Raw genomic sequence first — 20,259 nt, 5'->3', positions numbered from 1 at the left:
CCCTTGCAGACATCCTATACCAACCTATCTCCTTTGAAGAAGTAGGTTTTTCCAACATCTTCCCACCAAATTGCTGAATCAATGCCGTGGGAAGGAATTCCACTTCCAAGTGTTATCAAATCATGAGGATAACCTGGCTGGAGAGTGGTGTCCTTGAAAACCCAGAACTTGTTACCTGTACAAAAGCATATATATGCACACATATATGTGTGTTAGTCATCAGTACTGTCAGTAGAAATATTAATACACTCTTAAGAAATAAGAAAGACTCCCAAAGTTTCTATAGCAGATAGTTCTTCCAAATACAATGAAATGAAAAATGTTCCATCACTGCAGATAATGCAAAATTAAATATGCCTTATGAATATCTTGCATTTATAAAGCACCTCTCTTCAAGTAGGTCCACAGAATATTTTGTTACCAACTCTGTAGTAATCAAAACTAGAACAGCAATGAAATAACCTCAAGAGGCTGTGTGGTTGATAATACAATACATTTACAGAAAAACTATTCAGCAGTTTAATGTTTCATGAGGAAAGAGTGAATTTTATAAGAAAATAAGGTAAGAAAACACACACACAAAAATTACAATCCTCATAGAGATCAATTATTTTTATTACTCTGTATTTCTCCCCAAGAAGTTAAATTACTTACGAAGGATGTATGATTATTTCAGAAATAAGAATAGAAATTAATTTTTTAACATATTTTCTTTAGGGTGGCCTAAAGACAGCAAACTGAGAATCTGAACTCTTTTGCTGCTGAAAGTAATGGGGGTTTGCCAGGGGCAGTAAGACTTAAGCTTTGTCTGTAGATGACAAATCATTCAAAACCACCCAACTGACTTATTAAGTGCTGAAAATACGAGGTAGTTTTATGACTAGTTGATGTCAGGACAGTGTCTACACAAACCTCAGATTACCCAGGGTGATCAGGTTACTGTCTTAAATATAAACGGTAGCCAAGGATTTCTTGGACTGCAATGCTGAGTGGCTGAAACCCCTACTGCTAGAGGGGTAACTGCAGTTACCAGATAAATATTTTGTGTACATGGGGATCCATGCCTACAGAAGTAGCAGCTGCACCAGTGCTTCATTGTCTAGATGCCCCCTGTCTGTGGGATGCTCCCTGTGGTCTCTCTTCCAACTGGATAGATGACCTCACCAGCCCGTGACTCCAGTTTCCAAACTTCTGTTTTTCCTCTAGCTTCCTGGCCAAGCTCTTCTTCACTGAGCACTTTCATAATTATCTCACCTACTTCACCATCTCATGTTGAGCCTATAGTCCAATATTTCCCCCATGATTTTGTTGCCCTCCTAGGGACTTCTCAACATACTGTACCAACTATCTTCTCCTTTTTACATTTCTGCTTCTTTCTAATTCTTCCTCCAAACTCACTTCTCACCTGTGTCTTTTCAGCAGAGACTTCTCTTTCCAACACAGACAGCTATGGCTGAAAAAAGGGAATAAAGATCTCCATATGCTCCCTAGAAATAGGAAAGGGGGAGCATAATTTGCATGTACTTATAATTTGTTTATGTACTTATCTGACAAGTTTGCTTTGATGCCTGTCTTCTCTTTGTGTTATGTCCTCTACACCACAAAAACACTCCTTTCAGGCTAGACTGTAGGCTCCATTGTAAAAGAACCATGCATTTATTTTCTGTTCAAGGCCCTGCCATCACCATTTTTTTCCAAAAAGCATTGCTAGTTTTAGTAATAATTACACTGAAGGAGAAAATACTCTGATGTTGGAAACCAAAATATAGAAACTTCTACAGATGCTGAAGGGTTCAATCTGCAGCCTTAGAAAAAGCCTGGATTGATGTAGTGATGAAGGTACACAGACACTGGGTAGAGAAATTTTAAACTTATATCTCTATAGTTATAAGTCAGAATATGCCTAGGTAGGTAAGAAATTCTATTAGGTAAAATAGTTTGAGGTTTAAGTTGTAATAGTGTGACTTATAGAGTAGGTTAGAAATCTAGGAACTGCAACAGAGGTGTGTATGAGTACGTGACCTGTCAGGTATTGGCTAAGAAAGAGATGCAGTGCAGCAAAATTAAGTAAAGGTGATAGATTAATAAGTGAAAACAAGTTTCGTGTCAACTGCCTATTGGGTTAAAATGTTATATTGCAAAGAAGAAACTGGTGACTTCCTTGTGCTATGGCTGACTTGTTGCTCCTCTAAACCTCATGCCTTGAGACTGATATCCTATCTGGCCACTTGAGCAATAAATCATCTCAAAGCAAGGTGGTCCCATCCCTTGTTCTTCATCTTGACACTCTGACATCACATGGACACTTTGAGCTAAATCACAAAAAAATCTAGACAAGATCTACAAACATATATACTAAATTGGCCTTATTAGATTCTTCACTTTGGTCTATCCATTGTTATGCATGACAATGATATTTAAAATATGAGGGGAAAAGTTTGAAAACAAATTTTGCTCAAACACATTTGGAAAGAGGACGTAGGAGATAAAATCACGGCTGTTAACATTAGTTGTTTTACTTACCTTTAAAGCTAGACAGGTGTTATAAAGATTTAGGAGGTTAAGATACTGTGCTGTATAAATATTTTATAAGGAAATGTAATATTACCCCAAAGACCTAGGATCAGGTATATGCCAGAATCATCAAGAGGAAAAATCCAGAGAGCTGTTTTGCAGCTGGTTTTATATTTTAGCTATCCCTCTGTGTTATTAAATGTTTGTTTAAAGGAAGGGTTTCTTTAATCTCCTTGTATGTACTGTCATAATTTAAAGCATGTTTTCATTTTACCAGAGTTTTAATTAGGAGAGGGGGTATAGTTTCCACCCCTCCCATGCTGGGTTAATTTTTTATCAGCTTCTTTACAGGTGCTTGTCACCCGCTTTCAAGCACAGACACTACAGTTTGCTCAACATATCCATTTTCTCTCCCATGCCAGTTGAAGGAGAAAAAGACTCAAATAATGAGTACGTACAGGGCCATTTGAAGTATGGAAAATAAAAGAAACACAGAGATCTGTGAAGAGCAGTCATGGAAAGGTGAGTTCTCTGTTGACCTGGGATTAAGGTCATTGCTAACCTGAGATTTACCTCTACTGAGATGCCTTATAAAAATTCACTTGTAGAGTTTGATAACGACAGAGGTGAGCATCTTCAATCATTCTGTCCCTCCTCCCATGTGCTATATCTTTTGCCAATTCGTATGACTGGACACAGAAGGCTTCAGATGTTAATGGAAGTTTCAAATGCAATGATAAGAGAAGTCATGCATTTTGGACCTTACTAGCTGGTACTTATGGTGTGAACAACAGATGGCATCCAGTGAATGATCCTGGGCCAGCTCATTTCTGTTTCAGAAGATCATTCAAAATGACAGCTGTTGCACAGCATTGAGAGGCATATGCTGTGATGTACGTAATGCCAATACTTTTCTCTGTGCCTCACAAGGAATAAAAGTCAAAGCAATTGTTATGAATAGATCATTATCAGCCATACCCAAGGAGGCAAAGTCAACTATTAACAAGATCAGGTCACACCAAAATAAACAATGGTTATGCACAAACCATTGTAAGTGACAGCACCACTGAGCCATTGCTTTTTGCATATTCGGATACGCTGAAGTAAAAGGAAAGATGGGAACAGACATAAGAAACTGAATTCTTCACATAATTTCTTACTAAAAAGCAAATTCTTTCTTAGAAAACAGAGAAAAGGTAAATTTAACTGTGTTCTGAGGAGACAGGGGAGCATTAAGCACTCTAACATATGTAAGCAAGTCCTATTGATGCTAACTAGAGGGAATTTTATTTAACATTTGCTTTAGAAGACATATTTAGTCTGCTATAACTGTGTTGATTGCTAATGAGTACTGTATATAAGAAATCCAAATGTTCCATCTGGCTGACAGTTTTCACTTCAGTTTTTTGTTTGTTTTTTTAGGAGATTTGTTGTTGGTCTTGTTTTGGATTTTTTTTTTCTGTCTCTCACCTGGAGGAAAGTGGGTGACTTGATCAATAATTGATCTGATCTACAGAATATTGATCAGAACCCAATATTAGGAGAAGTTAAAGCTGAAAATCAGTGCAAAAGATGCCCAACTGTGACGAGAATGATCTAATTTTATTTATAACATATTTATGTATCTTTAAATGTAGTACAAACTAATGCTAAAGTCATTTCATGTAGCTCAGATTCCACTTTTCCTAATAAATAGTTAATAAGACTTCATTAATTGTGATCATAATGGAAAGAACTATGACAAAAGTAGTCATATTTTTGCTCTTCTTTTAGAAAACTAATGCTTGTGTGGAGTCAGAATCTATGCACTTGGCAGAAATCACTACTGTGTTTATTTTGCAAAGCTGGTTTTTAAGGTCTCACTGGTAAGTTTGTTATTCTCACAGAGAATAAAGCACCACATGTTTCATGAAGTCTGAAATTTCAGAATGTTTAATCTCTCTGCTTTTATTCCCTAATGTAAGGTCTAATATAATAAGAAGCAGATTGGCAAGGTCAGAAGCTGAAAGTGAAGCAAGTGATAAAAAAGCTAAAATGTCTTACTTCTTGTAAAAATGCTTTGTTAAATATCATCACTGTAGGGAAACAGCTGAGAAAGATGAACCATGGAATCATTTGAAGTCTCTCAACATCCATCTTTGACATTCTAAAAAAAGTACTGGAAATAAAGGACATCTGTATTGCTATGCTTCACTTAAAATTGTAATATTCTAGATATCCTTCAGACTGTTTACCTTCCTATTGACTACTGCCAACAAATGTGTGGTTTTTAGTAACTAGTTCTTCCTTTATAGAATCTGAATTCTTAATAATTGTGCTTCTGGGTTTTTTGTCCACATTATTTGCAATTATGGTATATGTGCAGTGCAAGAGGTGTGTAGCATATAATCACTGTGTTAGAGTGGTGAGATGAATTCCCATATTTTTAAACATATAATTTAAATTAGTTAAAAATTTAATATCTAACCCTGAATGTTATTTCTTTTCCAGTCAACATTCCTCTTAGTTTTGGTCTTTCAAGACTGTATCTAATCTTTTTACTAGTATCCTAAAATCACTATCCATGGTTCCTTTTTCCCCATTTCCTATTTCCCACATCAAGTTTCTGTCATTTCTCTGTTCCATGACCTGATACTATAGTAAATCTATTTTTCAATATAAAAATGTCAGGCCATGGGGTAAATGCAGTGATGTTATGATGGAGGCAATGGTAGTATGAGTTTTACAGCAGTCTTTCTATTGCTACATTTGGTTTACCATAACATTCAACTGCACAGATGGCTTGACAATTTCATTTTCAGCACTATGTAAATTCCCAAAGGTACAAAAGTACACAGAATGAATTTTACTATTCATATTTTCTCATTAGAAAATAAAATAAAATAAAATAAAATAAAATGGTATCTTTCTGATGCCATCTTATTATCATTCAGCATGGACACTGGCAATGAATAATAACAAGAATTCAAACATCTGTTTTTTATAAGCAGCTATCCACCAGATTGCTCTGTACTTTATGAGTATGGTCTGGTCTGCTGGGGGCTGATGAGTCCATCTGGCAGGGAACAGGAAGAGCATCTCGGTCATAGCCTTGCCAAGCTGGTAAAGACGACTTTTAACTAAAGTTGCTGGTGGAGGGAGAACCTCAACCCATCCCACTCCTACCAGCTTGATGTCAGTGCCAGCAAGAGATGTCCAGAGCCTGGAGAGAGATCACAGGTCAGCAGGAGAGCACCTGAACCATCACAAAGGAATTCCAGCCACTCCAGCCAGTAAGTTGGTTTCACTGGGGGCACCAAATTAAATGCCTCTACGGAAACACACGCATTACGCGGAATGAGCAACAGGAGTTGGGGACGTACTTGGAAATTTGCGTGCACCTGCAGGGCTGTGATCTTACCAGCATCACAGAGACATGGTGGGAAGGCTTCTATGAATGGAATGTTGGAATGGAAGGCTGCTGGCTCTTTAGGAAGGATGGGCAGGGAAGAGGGCATGGGGGTGTTGCTGTCTGTGTAAATGACTGTCTGGAGCACATGGAGCTCTGCTGGGATGGATGAGGAACTTGTCACCGAATCACAGACTCGGGTGGGAAACGACTTCGGAGAACATCAAGTTCAATCTATGACCTAACACAACCTTATCAACTAAAGAAGCATGGCCACATACAATCTTTTACTGGGGACAGTGACTACACCACCTGCCTGGCTGCCTGTTCCAGCACCCACCCACTCTTTCTGTGAGGATTATTTTTCTTTTTTTTTTCCTAACATCAAGCCTGTATATTTGTAGTACACTATGGGTCAGCACTAAAGGAAGGGTATGAACAGATGACACTTTAGTGTGGGTCAGAGGAGTGCATAGTGACATTAATCCAGTACAAGTTCTCTGCTGGCATTTAATCTATCTTTTCTGTTTTATTCTCTGAATAACAGATGCAGACATTGGCTTAGGATGTGCTTTGTTAACACATCTGCATGCTAGACTTCAGATTTAAAGTTCCTTCTAGAAGTTACTTGTTTGGACCAATTTTAGACTGGTAAAGCACACTACCTGGATAAGACATTCTACTTGCTCATCATCTTAGCAACAATCAACTTGTCTATTTCTAGCACCTCCTCTAGGGAGGAGGAAATGTACTCTTCCCAGGAAACTGTGATGGAATACAAGAAATGAGACAATGATCATTTACCTACAGTCTATTTATATAGATTTCTGTAAGGCAGTTGAGTTGCTTGGAACAGGAATTTTTCAAGGACACCCACACAGAAGACTCAGCTGAAATTTTTGATTCTGTAGCAGTGGAAAAACATGAATTACACTGATAGAAAACACCAACAGTTAGATATTAAGAGTCATGAAGATATGGCAGAGATGCAAAAATTGAAAAAAAAAAATTGCACAAAGAAATACAAAGACTTTTGACCTTGGCAAATAATGGGGTAATACAAATGTCATTAGAAAAATAATGGAAGGAATTTTGAAAAGAAGACATATGGAAAAAGTACCTACAGCAGAATATCCAAATATCATATGATATCAGCTAGATGGCTGGTCTAACTAACTGGTCTGAAATCAGATAGCATACAGTGGGGATGATGAGAAAGGAAAATCCCAATTCAGACTTCTAAGGGCACAATCCTGCTGTTCCTGCTTTCTTTAATTAATCTTGATTTAATTTCCCAGAGAGAAAATAGAGAAGTTCCCTCTTCCGTCTGTTATCTATAATCCACAGACTACAGGATCAACCTATTCCTCTAAGACCTAACAGGAGCCAGTCAGCAGTGGGTGAAAAGTTAAATAATGATTAAACTTATTTCAAGGTCACAGGGAAGGAAAAGAAAGCAGCTGTAAGAGTAAGCTTGATCATTTCTGTCTGGAGCTCAGGTAATGGATCTCAACATTATCACGACAGAAGTCTGGAATGCCCAGGGTAGCCACTTTGCTCCTTGTAGAACTCGTGCAAAGGAACAGACACAGAATAATATTTTTATCCTTCCATGTCCTATGGAACTAAAAATCAAGAAGTGAGATGGAGATTTGGAGGTACCATGATCATGACTCCCAACCATATAAACTTGACGGAGTTAATTACTTGAAGTTTATTTTATGGCAACAGAAGTAAAAGAATTTGCTGCATTGAAGTCATAGAAATAGAAAATGTACTACATGGAATGTAATTTTCCTTATGATTCATACAAAAAATACAATTTCACTTTGGTAAAACATAAAATTCATTGTACTGTTATGAAATGTTTCTGCATGTTATTAAATATTTTTCATTTAGCATTCCCAAAATCCTGTTTTGATCCCTAGTGAATGAAATATTACTTCTAGCTCCCTGTTAATAAGTAACTCTTGTAAAAATGAATTAATTTTTTTTATATAACAACTTAAAAAAATCTACCTTTTTTGTAATGAGTTAAAAAATGAATTATTCACAACACTAAACAGCTGAATAATTTTTCACATATTTGTTATCTATTCAGTTTCTTCTTCTCTCAAATTATTATTTTATAAAACATACTTTGCGTGATTTGCAGACCTTTGTCACTAAGTATGCATTCATTAAGCATATAAGATAACATAATCATTAAATCTAAATTAGGTACATGTCCAAGAACTTTAATTTTGAAGAATAGCTGAAGTTTGGAGTGAAATTTCAAAATAATTGTTAGCACAAATTCTATCTCTACCACCTATTTTCTGGAGTTTATGCTTTTTTAAAAACACTAAATACACATCTATGGAAAAGAATATTTTTCCCCACATGAAACTCCTAACATCACAGGTCTTAGATGAAACAAATACAATGCAGTACACTGAGGTATATGTAGCAGAGGTGCCATTTAAATATATAAGGAATTCATTTGTACAAAGGAAGAAAAGCAAAAAGAATGACACAAAAATAATAATGGAAATGTCTTCATTGTGTCTTCCTAAAACATATTAAAAAAAAATATTTCATAATAGACCGCTTCATTTCTATGTCTCATATTTATACTTTCAAATTTTTATTTAATATGTAAGAGCAAATGACTTGATACTGTGAAGGGTAATCATAAATTAAAAATGTAACTGCCAAACAAGAAAATATTGACTTATATACTCTTCATTTAGCTATCAATTTGCAACAAGATTTACAAATCATTAGTAAATTACACAAGATGTGTTTCAAGAAATCACAAGACCTTAATTTTGTTCTTTCTTACCTTTGAAGAAGACGAAATTCCCCTCACTGTTCTCATAAACTGCATCAATGCTGGGAGGCAGTCCCCTCCAGAAGTAGGTAATCTGCATGGGGTATCCATCCATCACCCTGTTGTTTCTGACTCGCCAAAACCACTGATCCTGGAAACCAAACATTTACATGTGTTCAGCTGCTGTCTTGGAAATACTGAACAGCCTATCCTGGCATTTTTAGAGCAGACCTTTTGCTGAGTGGATTAGCACATTGTGTTTGCATTTGTGTCACATTACCAATGTTTTGGAACTGGTTTTTGCTGAGGTGGGACAAGCTACACACATGACCCAGGTGTTTGGAGCAGACAGTCCTCTCAATTCTTATAAGGGGCCCAATTTAAAATTTGTGGTCTGACTGCAAGTGCTTTTAGATTGAGCCCTATGCTTATGTGACTGCCCAATATAATGGGACTACATACAGGCTTTGAAGACAAATTAATTTTTTTGCAGTGGCAGCTAACAGTGAAATGCTGATAGAAATATGTGTAACATTCCTACATCAGTCCAGTAAGAACTATGCTCTGATGACAATTCTGCTGTAGTGAAGTTTAGCAGTCTTTCCAAGTGACATTAAATAGAATGGTTAAAATTACAGCCCCATATATATATATATATATATATATAAAATAGGTGTTAAATCCAGCTAAATCAAGTACATTGCACATTAAATGGGTATCAATAAAGGTATCATCACTGTACCTCTTCAGAACTGTTTTATTTCATTCAATATTTAGAGATGAAGGATAAGTATTTAACTTCTTACACACATTTGATAATTTTTCGGTATTAGTATTATATAAAACAACCCCCTTTAATAGTAAAGGAAGTGATGTTCTGCCAGAATCTGTCACCGTTTACATGGCAGTTATTCCTCTGTGTAAGAAACACAGATTTCACAGTTGCAAAACCTGCAAAATCATCAAGTCAATAAATATCTTCTTGAGAATGAGTTACGTTTCAGACTTAGTAATTTGTGGAGTACGCTTGCATTATTTTATTTTGATAGCAAGACCAATAAAATTATATTTTGCAGATTTGGTATTGAGTTGTATGTCAAACTGTATTTCATACTTCACATTGCTGACTTGCAGTATAATAGTTAGAATATTCTAACTATTAGAATAATCTAAATATTAGAATATTCTTATGTTTATTTGCTCAAATCCCGTAGCAAACCAATAATTTTTCCTGCTATACTATTAAAATCTTAACAATAATGCAATTATGTAAAAACTGGAATGTTTGTTTCATTCATCATATCCCCATTAGTTTGTTTTACAATCTGTTTATATGTATACATAGATTTATATGGGTCACTGCCTCTAGTGTCAAAATATTCCATTCTGAAGCATAATTGTGAATATAACATGCCATACTCTCTCTTCTGCTGATGTAATCTTGTAGATTTCTTATTTTCCTCATCTATTTTCAGCATACATACCTGTGCTTGCAATAACCATGATTAGGTATACCTCATCAGTACAGATCCTACAGGTTTCCATAAAACTAAAATTTTGAAAATTTATAATTTTAACATTTTTATGGTCTTATTTAAACAGACAGAGGCTGGGTTATGATTTGTCAATAGACACCATTTCAGGGAATCAGCAAATATCTGGAAATGTCTGAGGTCAGAACTGAAAGTTTGGACCATTTATAAGATTGGGGAAGGTAGATGTTGGCAGAGGCTGACAGAATTAATTTGTTTATGTAAATTTAATCTTCCTGGCTGACTTTCCTATAAACATGCTGGACTCAAAATGTTCAAACTCTGGGACTCAAGAAATCCAGCATGTAGCTGTAAAGCATGCCAAGGACCTTACTGAAGTATCAGATGGGATAGGCTCTGATTATAGAAAGAACGCTTCATTTCAGCATATATATGTAAATGCAATTCATTTATCTCAAACAAAGTTCTATTTACCAGCATTTTTATCATCCACATTTTGGTAAGCAAGTACATTTACTGAAAGTATGTTTTCACAAGAGTTTAGCTATTATTGAAATTCAGAAGAGGCATAGTCCAAAAGAAAGCATATTCACTCTAATAAAGCTCTTTCACACTTTAAGTAAATAGCTTTAACAGTTTCTCTGGCAAAACACTTCTCAGTGTATTTGTTTATGTTGAATAAACACAGTTTTGTCTCTTTTGAGAAATGGTGTGTGTTGAGAAACCCTTTGCCTTTCCCACTATGTTGGTTAAATATACCTTTTATTATTTTGTTTCCCCAAAATACATTAACTAGGGCAGACAGGTTGAACTCATGACTTGTCACATGCACTCCAGTGCAAAGCCTGACAAATGCATACATTGAATTCACAGATTTTAGTGTCTTTCCTTGCTGGCTAGCAAATGCCTCTTTGTAAGCATCAGTAGATACCCAATTGCTTCAAAAATATGGATTACTCCTGTGCAGCTGAGATCTGGCATAATAATGGATCATTAAATATTATGACTATAGACATAACAAGTAAATTAAACTTGGGCAATTATTCCCAGTTCAAAAAGCAAAACTGAAACAAACAGAAATCAACATTTAATTAAGATAAAGCAATATAAATAAAATCCAAAATATGGGCATTGAGTGAGAAGAGACTGTAAGATGTTTCAGAAACACTATGATGGATAAAGAGTAACAGTCAAATGAAGAAGCAGTAGCAGTCACTCAAATTGAATGTTTTGACATTTTATTTAGAAGATGGGATGTTTCTGAGAAATAAGACAATAAAGCTTTTTAGAGAAAATAAACTAAACAAAGGTCATACATAAATCATTCTGCAATGTCAGTAATTGTTTTAGGTATTTTTTTCCTGCACAGTTAAAATATGATGATATATGATCCTAGCACATAGCTCCCTCATAAAAACACTTCTTTATTAACTCAGAGAATCTTAAATAGAAGAGAGTATTAGTGAAAAAAAAAATCTGGCTCATAATGCATAATTTTCATACTTTGTTGGTTGATACAGTCTCCTCCCAATCTTAGAATATACAATTTCACCTTTTTAAATGAAGATTGTGTTAAATTGCTCTTTATATTTCATTCTGTGAATCTTTAAATATTTTCTCCTATGAATAATTATTTTGCATTTCAGTATTTATTACCAACTTAAATATCTTTCAGATTCCTTAAGGGACACAGATGATGTGTCTCCAGGTATTTTGGTTTATCCATAATACACAAACTAGAGGAGCTTTTAGTGCTAAATTAATGGACCTTTCTTGTCTAAGCACCTAATTTTCTCTTATGTCTCTGGACCAACAACTATTGTCAGTGTTAAAACTAATTTGCTACAAAATGTCTAGAGCTCTGACCTTTATTTTATACTTAATGAACTCTATCTACAATTCTGTCATGACATGTGACACTCTGACTCAAGGTCAAATGATACCCAGTAAAAACAGAAAGATTGCCCAATGTTACAGACATTCTAAAAAACAACAAGCTAGAAGGAAGGAAAAAAATCAGAAATCTTTGAACTGGTACCTTTTTTAACTACTTGGAGATGAAGGCAGGTAAAGATTTAAGGCAGACAGAGGTGCAAAACAAGGCCAAATTGCAACTGTAAATTATATTATTTTTACTATGTTTATAAAAATGTGTGAACTCCCAGTAATTTCTGAAATATCCTTGCACTGTACAGCCAAATTCTCTGTGAATTTCTGCCTGACTTGATGTTCAAGTGTATATATATATAGTGCTGTTACGAGTATTCCCCTAATAGGATGAAGTGAGATGCAAAATTTAATAGCTACAGATGATAGGGAGAGAAGTTTTACTATTTCTAGATTCCACAGGATAACTCTTTGGCCTATTTAATTTGAAAAAAAGAAAAAGCCACATAAGCAAAATACTTCTGCCCTAAATAAATGTCAATCAAATCAAACACTAAATTTCAATCAATACTGTAGCATAATATTATTGAGAAAATACATCAAGGTATCATATTGGGTTCTGTGCTCTCCCACAGGCATATTCTGACCATGTGCCAAAGCAAGCCTGTGTCAATGGAACATTAAACACACCCAGCAGCTAAGCATAAACAGAAGCAACAGATTGACACATTCAGACAAATTACTACCTTCTACTTTTTTTTATCTTAGTATTGTAAAAAAAAAAAAAGAAAATAAGCCAGGAAATAATATACTAAAATATTTAATTACTTTAAATTCTTCTCTTAGAGAAAAGGAAGAGTTCTGGTTATATGCAGAAAAATTTACCAAAGGACAAAGACTGCAGAAACTACATTTCAAGACTGTGATCCAGGAGAAAATAAAATTCCCCTACTATACACCTAGATGGGATATTAAGAAACTGAATTTGGGAAATGCAAGGTATAGTTATTGTAGCTAAACCAAAGTAAATTTGGAATATTTTAAAAATCTCAATCTAATCTCAAAAGGCACTTTTCCACATCTACTTCATCAGGTTGTGAATTTCATCAGGGAATCTCAGTGTTGGTAGTAACAGACCTGTGGCATGTGGAATTAAAGCCTTTGTGCCTACTCATTTGGGGAATCACACTATTTCTTTAGTAACATCCATTTTAAACATTCTAAATTTGGAATTTATAGCATTTAACACAAAGGGCATCACAAAATAAGAAAAAAAAACACCCTAGAAAATTTTGAGCAACTTTCTGGGAAATAATTTTTACGGAGCAGAAAAAAGAAGATACAGTCCAGGGGATTTAAGTGCAGAAAAATTATTAGCACAGTTCAGCTATGAGAAGGAAAATTATTTTCCTGCTTTGCTTTTTTTCCTCAATATAGAATTTGTAATGAAATTTACGGACTAGCTTTACTTCAGTTCCTACATAATTCCTTAGTAGAAAACAATTGGCTCTATTGAGACCAGAATTAGACATTAAATAGATGCTACCAATCTAGCTCATTTTAGGAAACAATTAACTAAATGGACTATTTATACACACAGAGAATACTTAGCTCAGCTCATTATGAAGCTAGTTCACATTAACAACAAACAAAGCTCCTTTAAAACTACAAAGGACTGTAATCTGTTCATTAACAGATGGATGCACAATGCATCACTTATTTGAACTTATAGAAACAATTCATCTTTCTTAATGTGTTTGGGACAACAGCACGGTTACCCAGTTAGAACAGGGCGTAAATGGGGTCTGAGAGCCATGGTGAGAAGTCAGAGCATTTAGCACCACACAGGAAAAAATCTCAGCACTTCCTACGTTGAGATCCTGAACCTCCTGTTGATATTCTCACTGGAAATGAGACCAAATCATTGGATTCTAAACAAAGATATGCAGATATCACCAAAAACTTGTTCTGTTTCTTCCTTACTTTCTCAAGTAAGGAATTTACTTCTTTGATGCCAAGTATTAAGCACAATTATATAAAATACCAGCTATTTACTATTGGTACCTAATCAGACCCTGGAGAATTCCTATAGACAAATTAAAACCATTGTTTGTTATGAACTTAGTCTTTTCCTTAACAACATGCTATGGCTAACTAAGACCATGGGCAAAACAATTAACTACTATGAGCTGGCATAGGAGCAAGTGAAAAACTGGCAAACATATCCCATTGCTAAACTGAGAATGGTTTAAAGTATCTGTCTTCAGCTAAGCTGAGGTTCACTGGTGCAAATACATTTTTAAGTGGAAGTATTTGATTTTATGTAGTGATTTTATGCAGGAAATCTTTGCTAAGGAGTATGCTAAGCATTTTTTTCTAGTATCTGTTTTTATCTCCTCTTCTGTATTACTGGCACAATAAAGTAATGTAAAGTAATATATTCAGGGTCCAAAATGGCTTTATGTTAAAACCTGTCTTCTTGACGTCTTATTCTGAGTCCTAACTACTTAACTATTGGCCTGAATAGTCTTTTTCAGTCATTTGAGATACATCAAAACTGCTTTTCATTGCTCATGCTGAAATCTATAGCTGTGCTTAAATATATATATTATATATAAATGAAGCAAGCCAGAAATTCCCTTCAAAGAGCAGGGAAAATATGAAAAGAATCCATTTATTTTTCAAAAAGGACTCAAAGGGTTATGGCATTTCATATGCATTGTGACTCTTCATGAGAGAAAACTCTTGTTCTCCTCCCTCATTTGTGAACTGCTGTACAGATCTCCTTCATGGACCACATATACAACAAAATTGCAATGTGCAGTCTTGATTATCTGAAATCTGCTTTATGGACCACCAGAACAACAGGACGTAGCAAGAGGAATTGTGACTGAAGCTGAAGCAAAAGTACCTCCTTTACCCTCAACATCAAATTCTGAAATGTGGTTGATTAGCCAAAATACTGGCAGTCCCTCTGAAATGTAATTTGATTTTTTATAGTGATTTCAATAAGCTGCATTCAAGTATTTCCACTTCTAGTGCTGCACAGTGATATATCCAGGATGCAAATTTACTTCTCCTTTATTTTGCCTTTTAATTTCTTCCTTTCTCTCTAATTTTCCTTGTTTTAATTTTTCTGTAATGTGTACTTTGGTCATCTGTTCAGGCTGCCCAAGCACTGACAGAGGGAGGAGCAGGGCTGACCTGTGCTGCAAAACTGCAGGATTGCCTGAGCCCATCTCCTGCCTCTGTGGTAATACGTTTAAGAAAGGGAAAAAGCATTGCTCCCCACTCAGAGGTCTTTTTCTTATTCAAATCTGTTTCATGATCAGTAGCAGATTTGATAAATTTTTCATTCTGTCTCCAATATAAAAATACTGAACTTTTGACAAGAAGCTACAAAAGAATTCTGCAGTTCTTCAACACACTTTGAAGAGCACCCATTCATTTTTAAACTAGATTCTGCAAATCACTCAGTAGTGCTATATTTTTCTCATCAGAAAGACAACATTTATTGTTCAGCTATTTAAAGCAGAGTTATTTTGTCTACAGTCATAAACATAAAAAGAAGAGAAAACTATTCATATTTTTAGAATCATAGGAACATTATGATTGGAAAAGATCTCTAAGATCTTCGAAATCCAACCTTTGACTGAATACCATGGTGCCCACCAAACCATGCCATTAACATATCTGTGAAGCTTATTTTAGTAGTCATATGTTGATTTTTTCCTAATTATCATGCATATTACAATGCAAATATGTAGAAAAGTACACAATCTAGTGAACTTACATTGCCTCTTTCTAAACAACATATAATAAAATATTCAGCAAAGTACCACGTGCAATTTGGTCATTTGCTGTGCAGAAATTATTTTTCACATCTACTTGGTTAACTATCAGTGTATCCAAACATTGTGTGATTCCTAGAATATTGAACGTATAAGACATACAAAGAAAAGCATCTCTTAAAAATAGACCCAAAGCTTAAAAAAAATGCTCAAAGGCCAATATTTATCTTTTTTTTTTTTGATAACCTGTCTTGGTGTAATCCAGAGTGAACTGACTGAGAAAGTATCTCTTCTTTCAGTGAAGGTGGTGAATGCAGCCTACATTCACAGCAGAGGCATCCACACACATGGCTGTAGTTCTTGTTTGGAAAACATCTTGATTGAAATCCTTCTCCTTTCCCATCACTGTTCATCTGAGTGCAGGAAATAACTGCTGTAACTATCCAACTTACTCTCATCTTTGTCATCACAGGTCATATGATTGCTCTTGCCCAGTCCCATTGCTAGTGCAGGTGGAAGCTGTTTATTAAAAACATATTCTTGACATTTCAAATGAACAAATTTATACTACTGCATGTGAAAAAAATTGATTCTAAAATAAACATCTCTTAAAACTGCTCTTAGTATTTGGTGTTCTACGGAAGTAAATAATTTAAGCATACTTGGATGTATGTTTGTTTAATATTTAATTTTTTAATATTGTATCCTCATTTTTTACAGCTGTTTTCATTAGTAAATCATTCTTTGGTTATAGCCCTTATTTTAATTCTTTCAGTCTTATTAATTTTCTTTTTTTATAATTTCTTCACTATCAAATTGCATGTGAAATTTTTATCAGTTTTTTGATGCACATCCATCTGTCCCCTCTATTTTCCCTGTGCAGACAGTACCAATGGCATTTTAGCATTTCTTTGTATACATTAACCTTTTAAAAATATCCTGAAGTAATCAAAAGCTGTAAGTATTTATAAAACACTTTCAGCTCAAGGAAAATCTGCTCTGCAGAATCCATACAAAACATGCTATGGAATTTTTGGCTAACAGCAGTGGCTGGGTAACACTAGATCTCACGTTGTACATGAAACTCAGCACATTTAGAGACCTCCAACAACACCATGGGTTGATCTGGGCCTTCTGTGGATGGTTACCATGTACTATATCACCACCATATACTTTCCAAGAGCACTGGGCTCCTCCTGGAAAATCTTCCAGATGAGATCTTGTCCACTGTACCTCTTCAGGTTACAAGAATGACAGTAATAGACCTTGCACTATGATGCAGCTGGAGATGATATCACTTTTTCTGATCTGTCCCACAATATATATATAAATGGTGACAACTCAATGGTAATCAATGTTTTATCTTTACCAACTGAACATACAATTGTTTTTTATTAAATAGTAACAAAAATAAACAAAACCAATCTCCATTTGGGTGGGTTTATATATTCCTAACTGAACTGAACATTTTAATTCTTCTGATTTATCCAAATAACTAAACTGAGACACTCAAAAATGTTCCCACTGCCACATGGTTATGATCCAATATGAAGAAACAAATCGACAGAAAAGAAGCGAAGACCTGTAATGACACCAAATCTAGGCTTGCAGCCAGGAATCTCTGGAATGTTCAAATCCCCCCTAATGCTCTGTAGGTATCAGCACATGCCCATGAAGTACTGCACAACACCTCCTGTCCACATGATGGGCTATAGGCCTTTGCAGAGCAGTGTTCTGATGAAGTATTCTATATTTAAACTGTAAATATTCTAACAAAGATGAGTCAAATGTAAAAAAAAAATAAATAAAAAATCACAATTTAATTTATACATGCACCTGTCTATGTAATGATACAAACAAGGGATCCTTGACACATCATCTTTAAAATGAGGCAGGTATATAGGAGGGAATAAACAATGAAAGGGGCTGAAAAAGGTTTAATATGTAGTTGCATTATGATATGAGGTGCAAATAATGTGCTTTGTAGTAGCTATCCTTTTATCCTTATAAATAATAGTGGAAAACACCAGGTTGGACTGTAGATTGGCTCTCTCAGAGGCCTGCATTTATACAGGTTATGTCAACACATGATCATGGTTCTTCGAAATATCATGGGACATTTGACAAACACAATGTTCAAATGAGTCAAATCTCCTTTTGCATTGACCAACACCTATTTCTTGATATTTCTCTTCCAAGAATATATTCCACTTTTTATGCACTCTTTGGGAAACTACATAACCCTTTATTTTCTATAACGGTTTGCTAGCTTAAATCTGACAAACATATGAGCCTCTAATGTATTTGAAAGCTCAGTATCACTAATTGTACAACTCTCTCCATCACCCAAATAATCTGTGATATTATATGTCATACTCTTCACTTTCTTTCTATCCTTTTGCAACCTCTTTTACCATTTCATTAAAAAAGGATCAATAACTGTGGACTACCTTTTTCTCTTTAATGAAACTGTCAAAAAGATTTCAAAACATGTGACATTTTCTAGGAATAGAGAGAATATGAGCAGAACAGCATTTTCAAGATTATTTTCCCAGCTGCACAATATTTCCTACCACAAAACTATATTGCCTTACCAACAATAGCACAGAAACACAAATTTCCTTCCTGGAGAAGACCAAGTGTACCACCTAGGATCCTACAGAAAAATTAAGGATTTTTTTTTCCAGAGCTGTTCATAGTTTAATTTTGCTATCCATCCTGGCCCATGAAAAGAGGCTAAAGAATAGTGGGGTTTGTATGCATATATTTTTTCTGTAACTTCACATTTAAACCTGTGAAAATGGTTCAGGACAAACTTATCTTTCTCCAAGCAAAACAGACCAACCACTGCAATGAAATCAGAATAATTTGTGATTTTTTCTACTTGTCTACCCTTATCACTTCCAATATGATGCTTCACTGTCTGCCAGAGGTGAGCAGATTATTTTAAAAACTACAACAAGTATGTTGAGTCATCAGGCTCTCGGTAATGACTCAAGCACTCTGAAAAACAAAAAGGTCACAGTAGAGCAAATGCAACTCCCTTTCTTAATTTTTACCCCCAAAATATCTGGGGTATTAAATGAGCAGAGAATGGAGCCCTTGATAAACTAAAGTTACAGATAATCCAAGAGAGGGTATGACCTTTTTCACCAAAAATTTCCAGAGGCAGGCAGCAAAAACAATGAAAGTCAAATAGAAAAGTTATGAATCAGCCAAATCATAAATACTTATTCCTAGTTTCATTAATCCAGGTAGATACTGCTGGCAAAGCGTGAGGATTGGAAAACTTCAAATAGAGTAAAGAAGGATTCGCCTGGTAAAGAAATAATGCGCACCCACATGAATAAGCTTGTGACTTGTGAACTATAGTTTATCTTTGAGATCACTAAGCATAATTTTCAGGTAAAGGAAGCTCCTAAGACTGTTCAAATGTGGAAATAAAATAGAAGTCATTATCATTCGCTCTTGTTGGTCAAAAGCTTTTGAAGATGAGGCAGTGACAAACTATGTATACTAGGACTATCCAATATCAACCATCAGAAGTCTATCATTGACACTGTAAGAACACAGAAATTAGCACTCCAAACAATTTTTTCTAGATGTAATGAAAGATTTAATTTCCTTTAAGCAGTGACCTTTTTAACTAGAAATAATTGTGGTATCTTATATTTTATATATATATATATATATATATATATATATATATATATATATATAATTTATATTTATTTGATTTATCACTATATCACCTGTATTTTTGTATTTCTGTCATAGCCATAAATCCATATGCAAATACTTTTTTCCATATGCAAATGAATGTCCCAGCCCATGGCATGAAAATTGGAGTAACTGATATTTGAAGATCCTTTCCAACCCAAACCATTCTGATTCTATGATTCTGTGACTAACAATAGGAAAACATTTACAAGGCAGTAAGAGGAAAAAAATAAAACATTTAGTGAATAAATTAAATGTGCAGTAAATGGAACAGTGACATTACAGTTGTAAAGAAAGAGGGATGTCAGTGATAGGGGATACAGCATAAATTGATGGAAACCACTACGTACACACCATGCACACATACAGAAATACAACACCTGAAATCAGCTGTGTCAGTAACTCTCTGAATTATTATTCTCTGAAGATCTAAAATAATCATGTCCCTCTCTTGAATCTTTATAATTCATGAAACCAAATTTCACGGTTTTGCACATATGTGCAATTCAGTGTGATCCTACGTGCAGATGCAATATTCATGCTGCCACTTACCCTGTCTCTCTGCCTTCTCCACACTGCACATTGCATGAAATCTCTGAGGAAACCAGAAGAATTTAGAGTGCACTGATGAGTCATGTCAGAACCACAGGTGGA

General features: G+C 35.0%; 1 protein-coding gene across 1 annotated transcript in view; it reads right to left on the bottom strand.

Annotated features, from left to right (window-relative positions):
- The window catches only part of MMP16 (matrix metallopeptidase 16), a 166,946-nt gene that overhangs the window by 12,545 nt on the left and 134,142 nt on the right, over window positions 1-20,259 (bottom strand). Inside the window, exons 7-8 of the mRNA XM_086883419.1 lie at window positions 8,727-8,865; window positions 25-175 (exon numbers count right to left, since the gene is read on the bottom strand). Coding sequence (XP_086739545.1) covers window positions 25-175; window positions 8,727-8,865 — 290 coding nt within the window. The remainder of the gene's footprint in view (window positions 1-24; window positions 176-8,726; window positions 8,866-20,259) is intronic.

The sequence above is a fragment of the Cyanistes caeruleus genome, chromosome 1 (assembly GCF_971803275.1).
Source record: "Cyanistes caeruleus chromosome 1, bCyaCae1.hap1.1, whole genome shotgun sequence".
NCBI classification, from domain to species: Eukaryota; Metazoa; Chordata; class Aves; order Passeriformes; family Paridae; genus Cyanistes; species Cyanistes caeruleus.
This window is presented reverse-complemented; position numbering and strand designations above follow the sequence as displayed.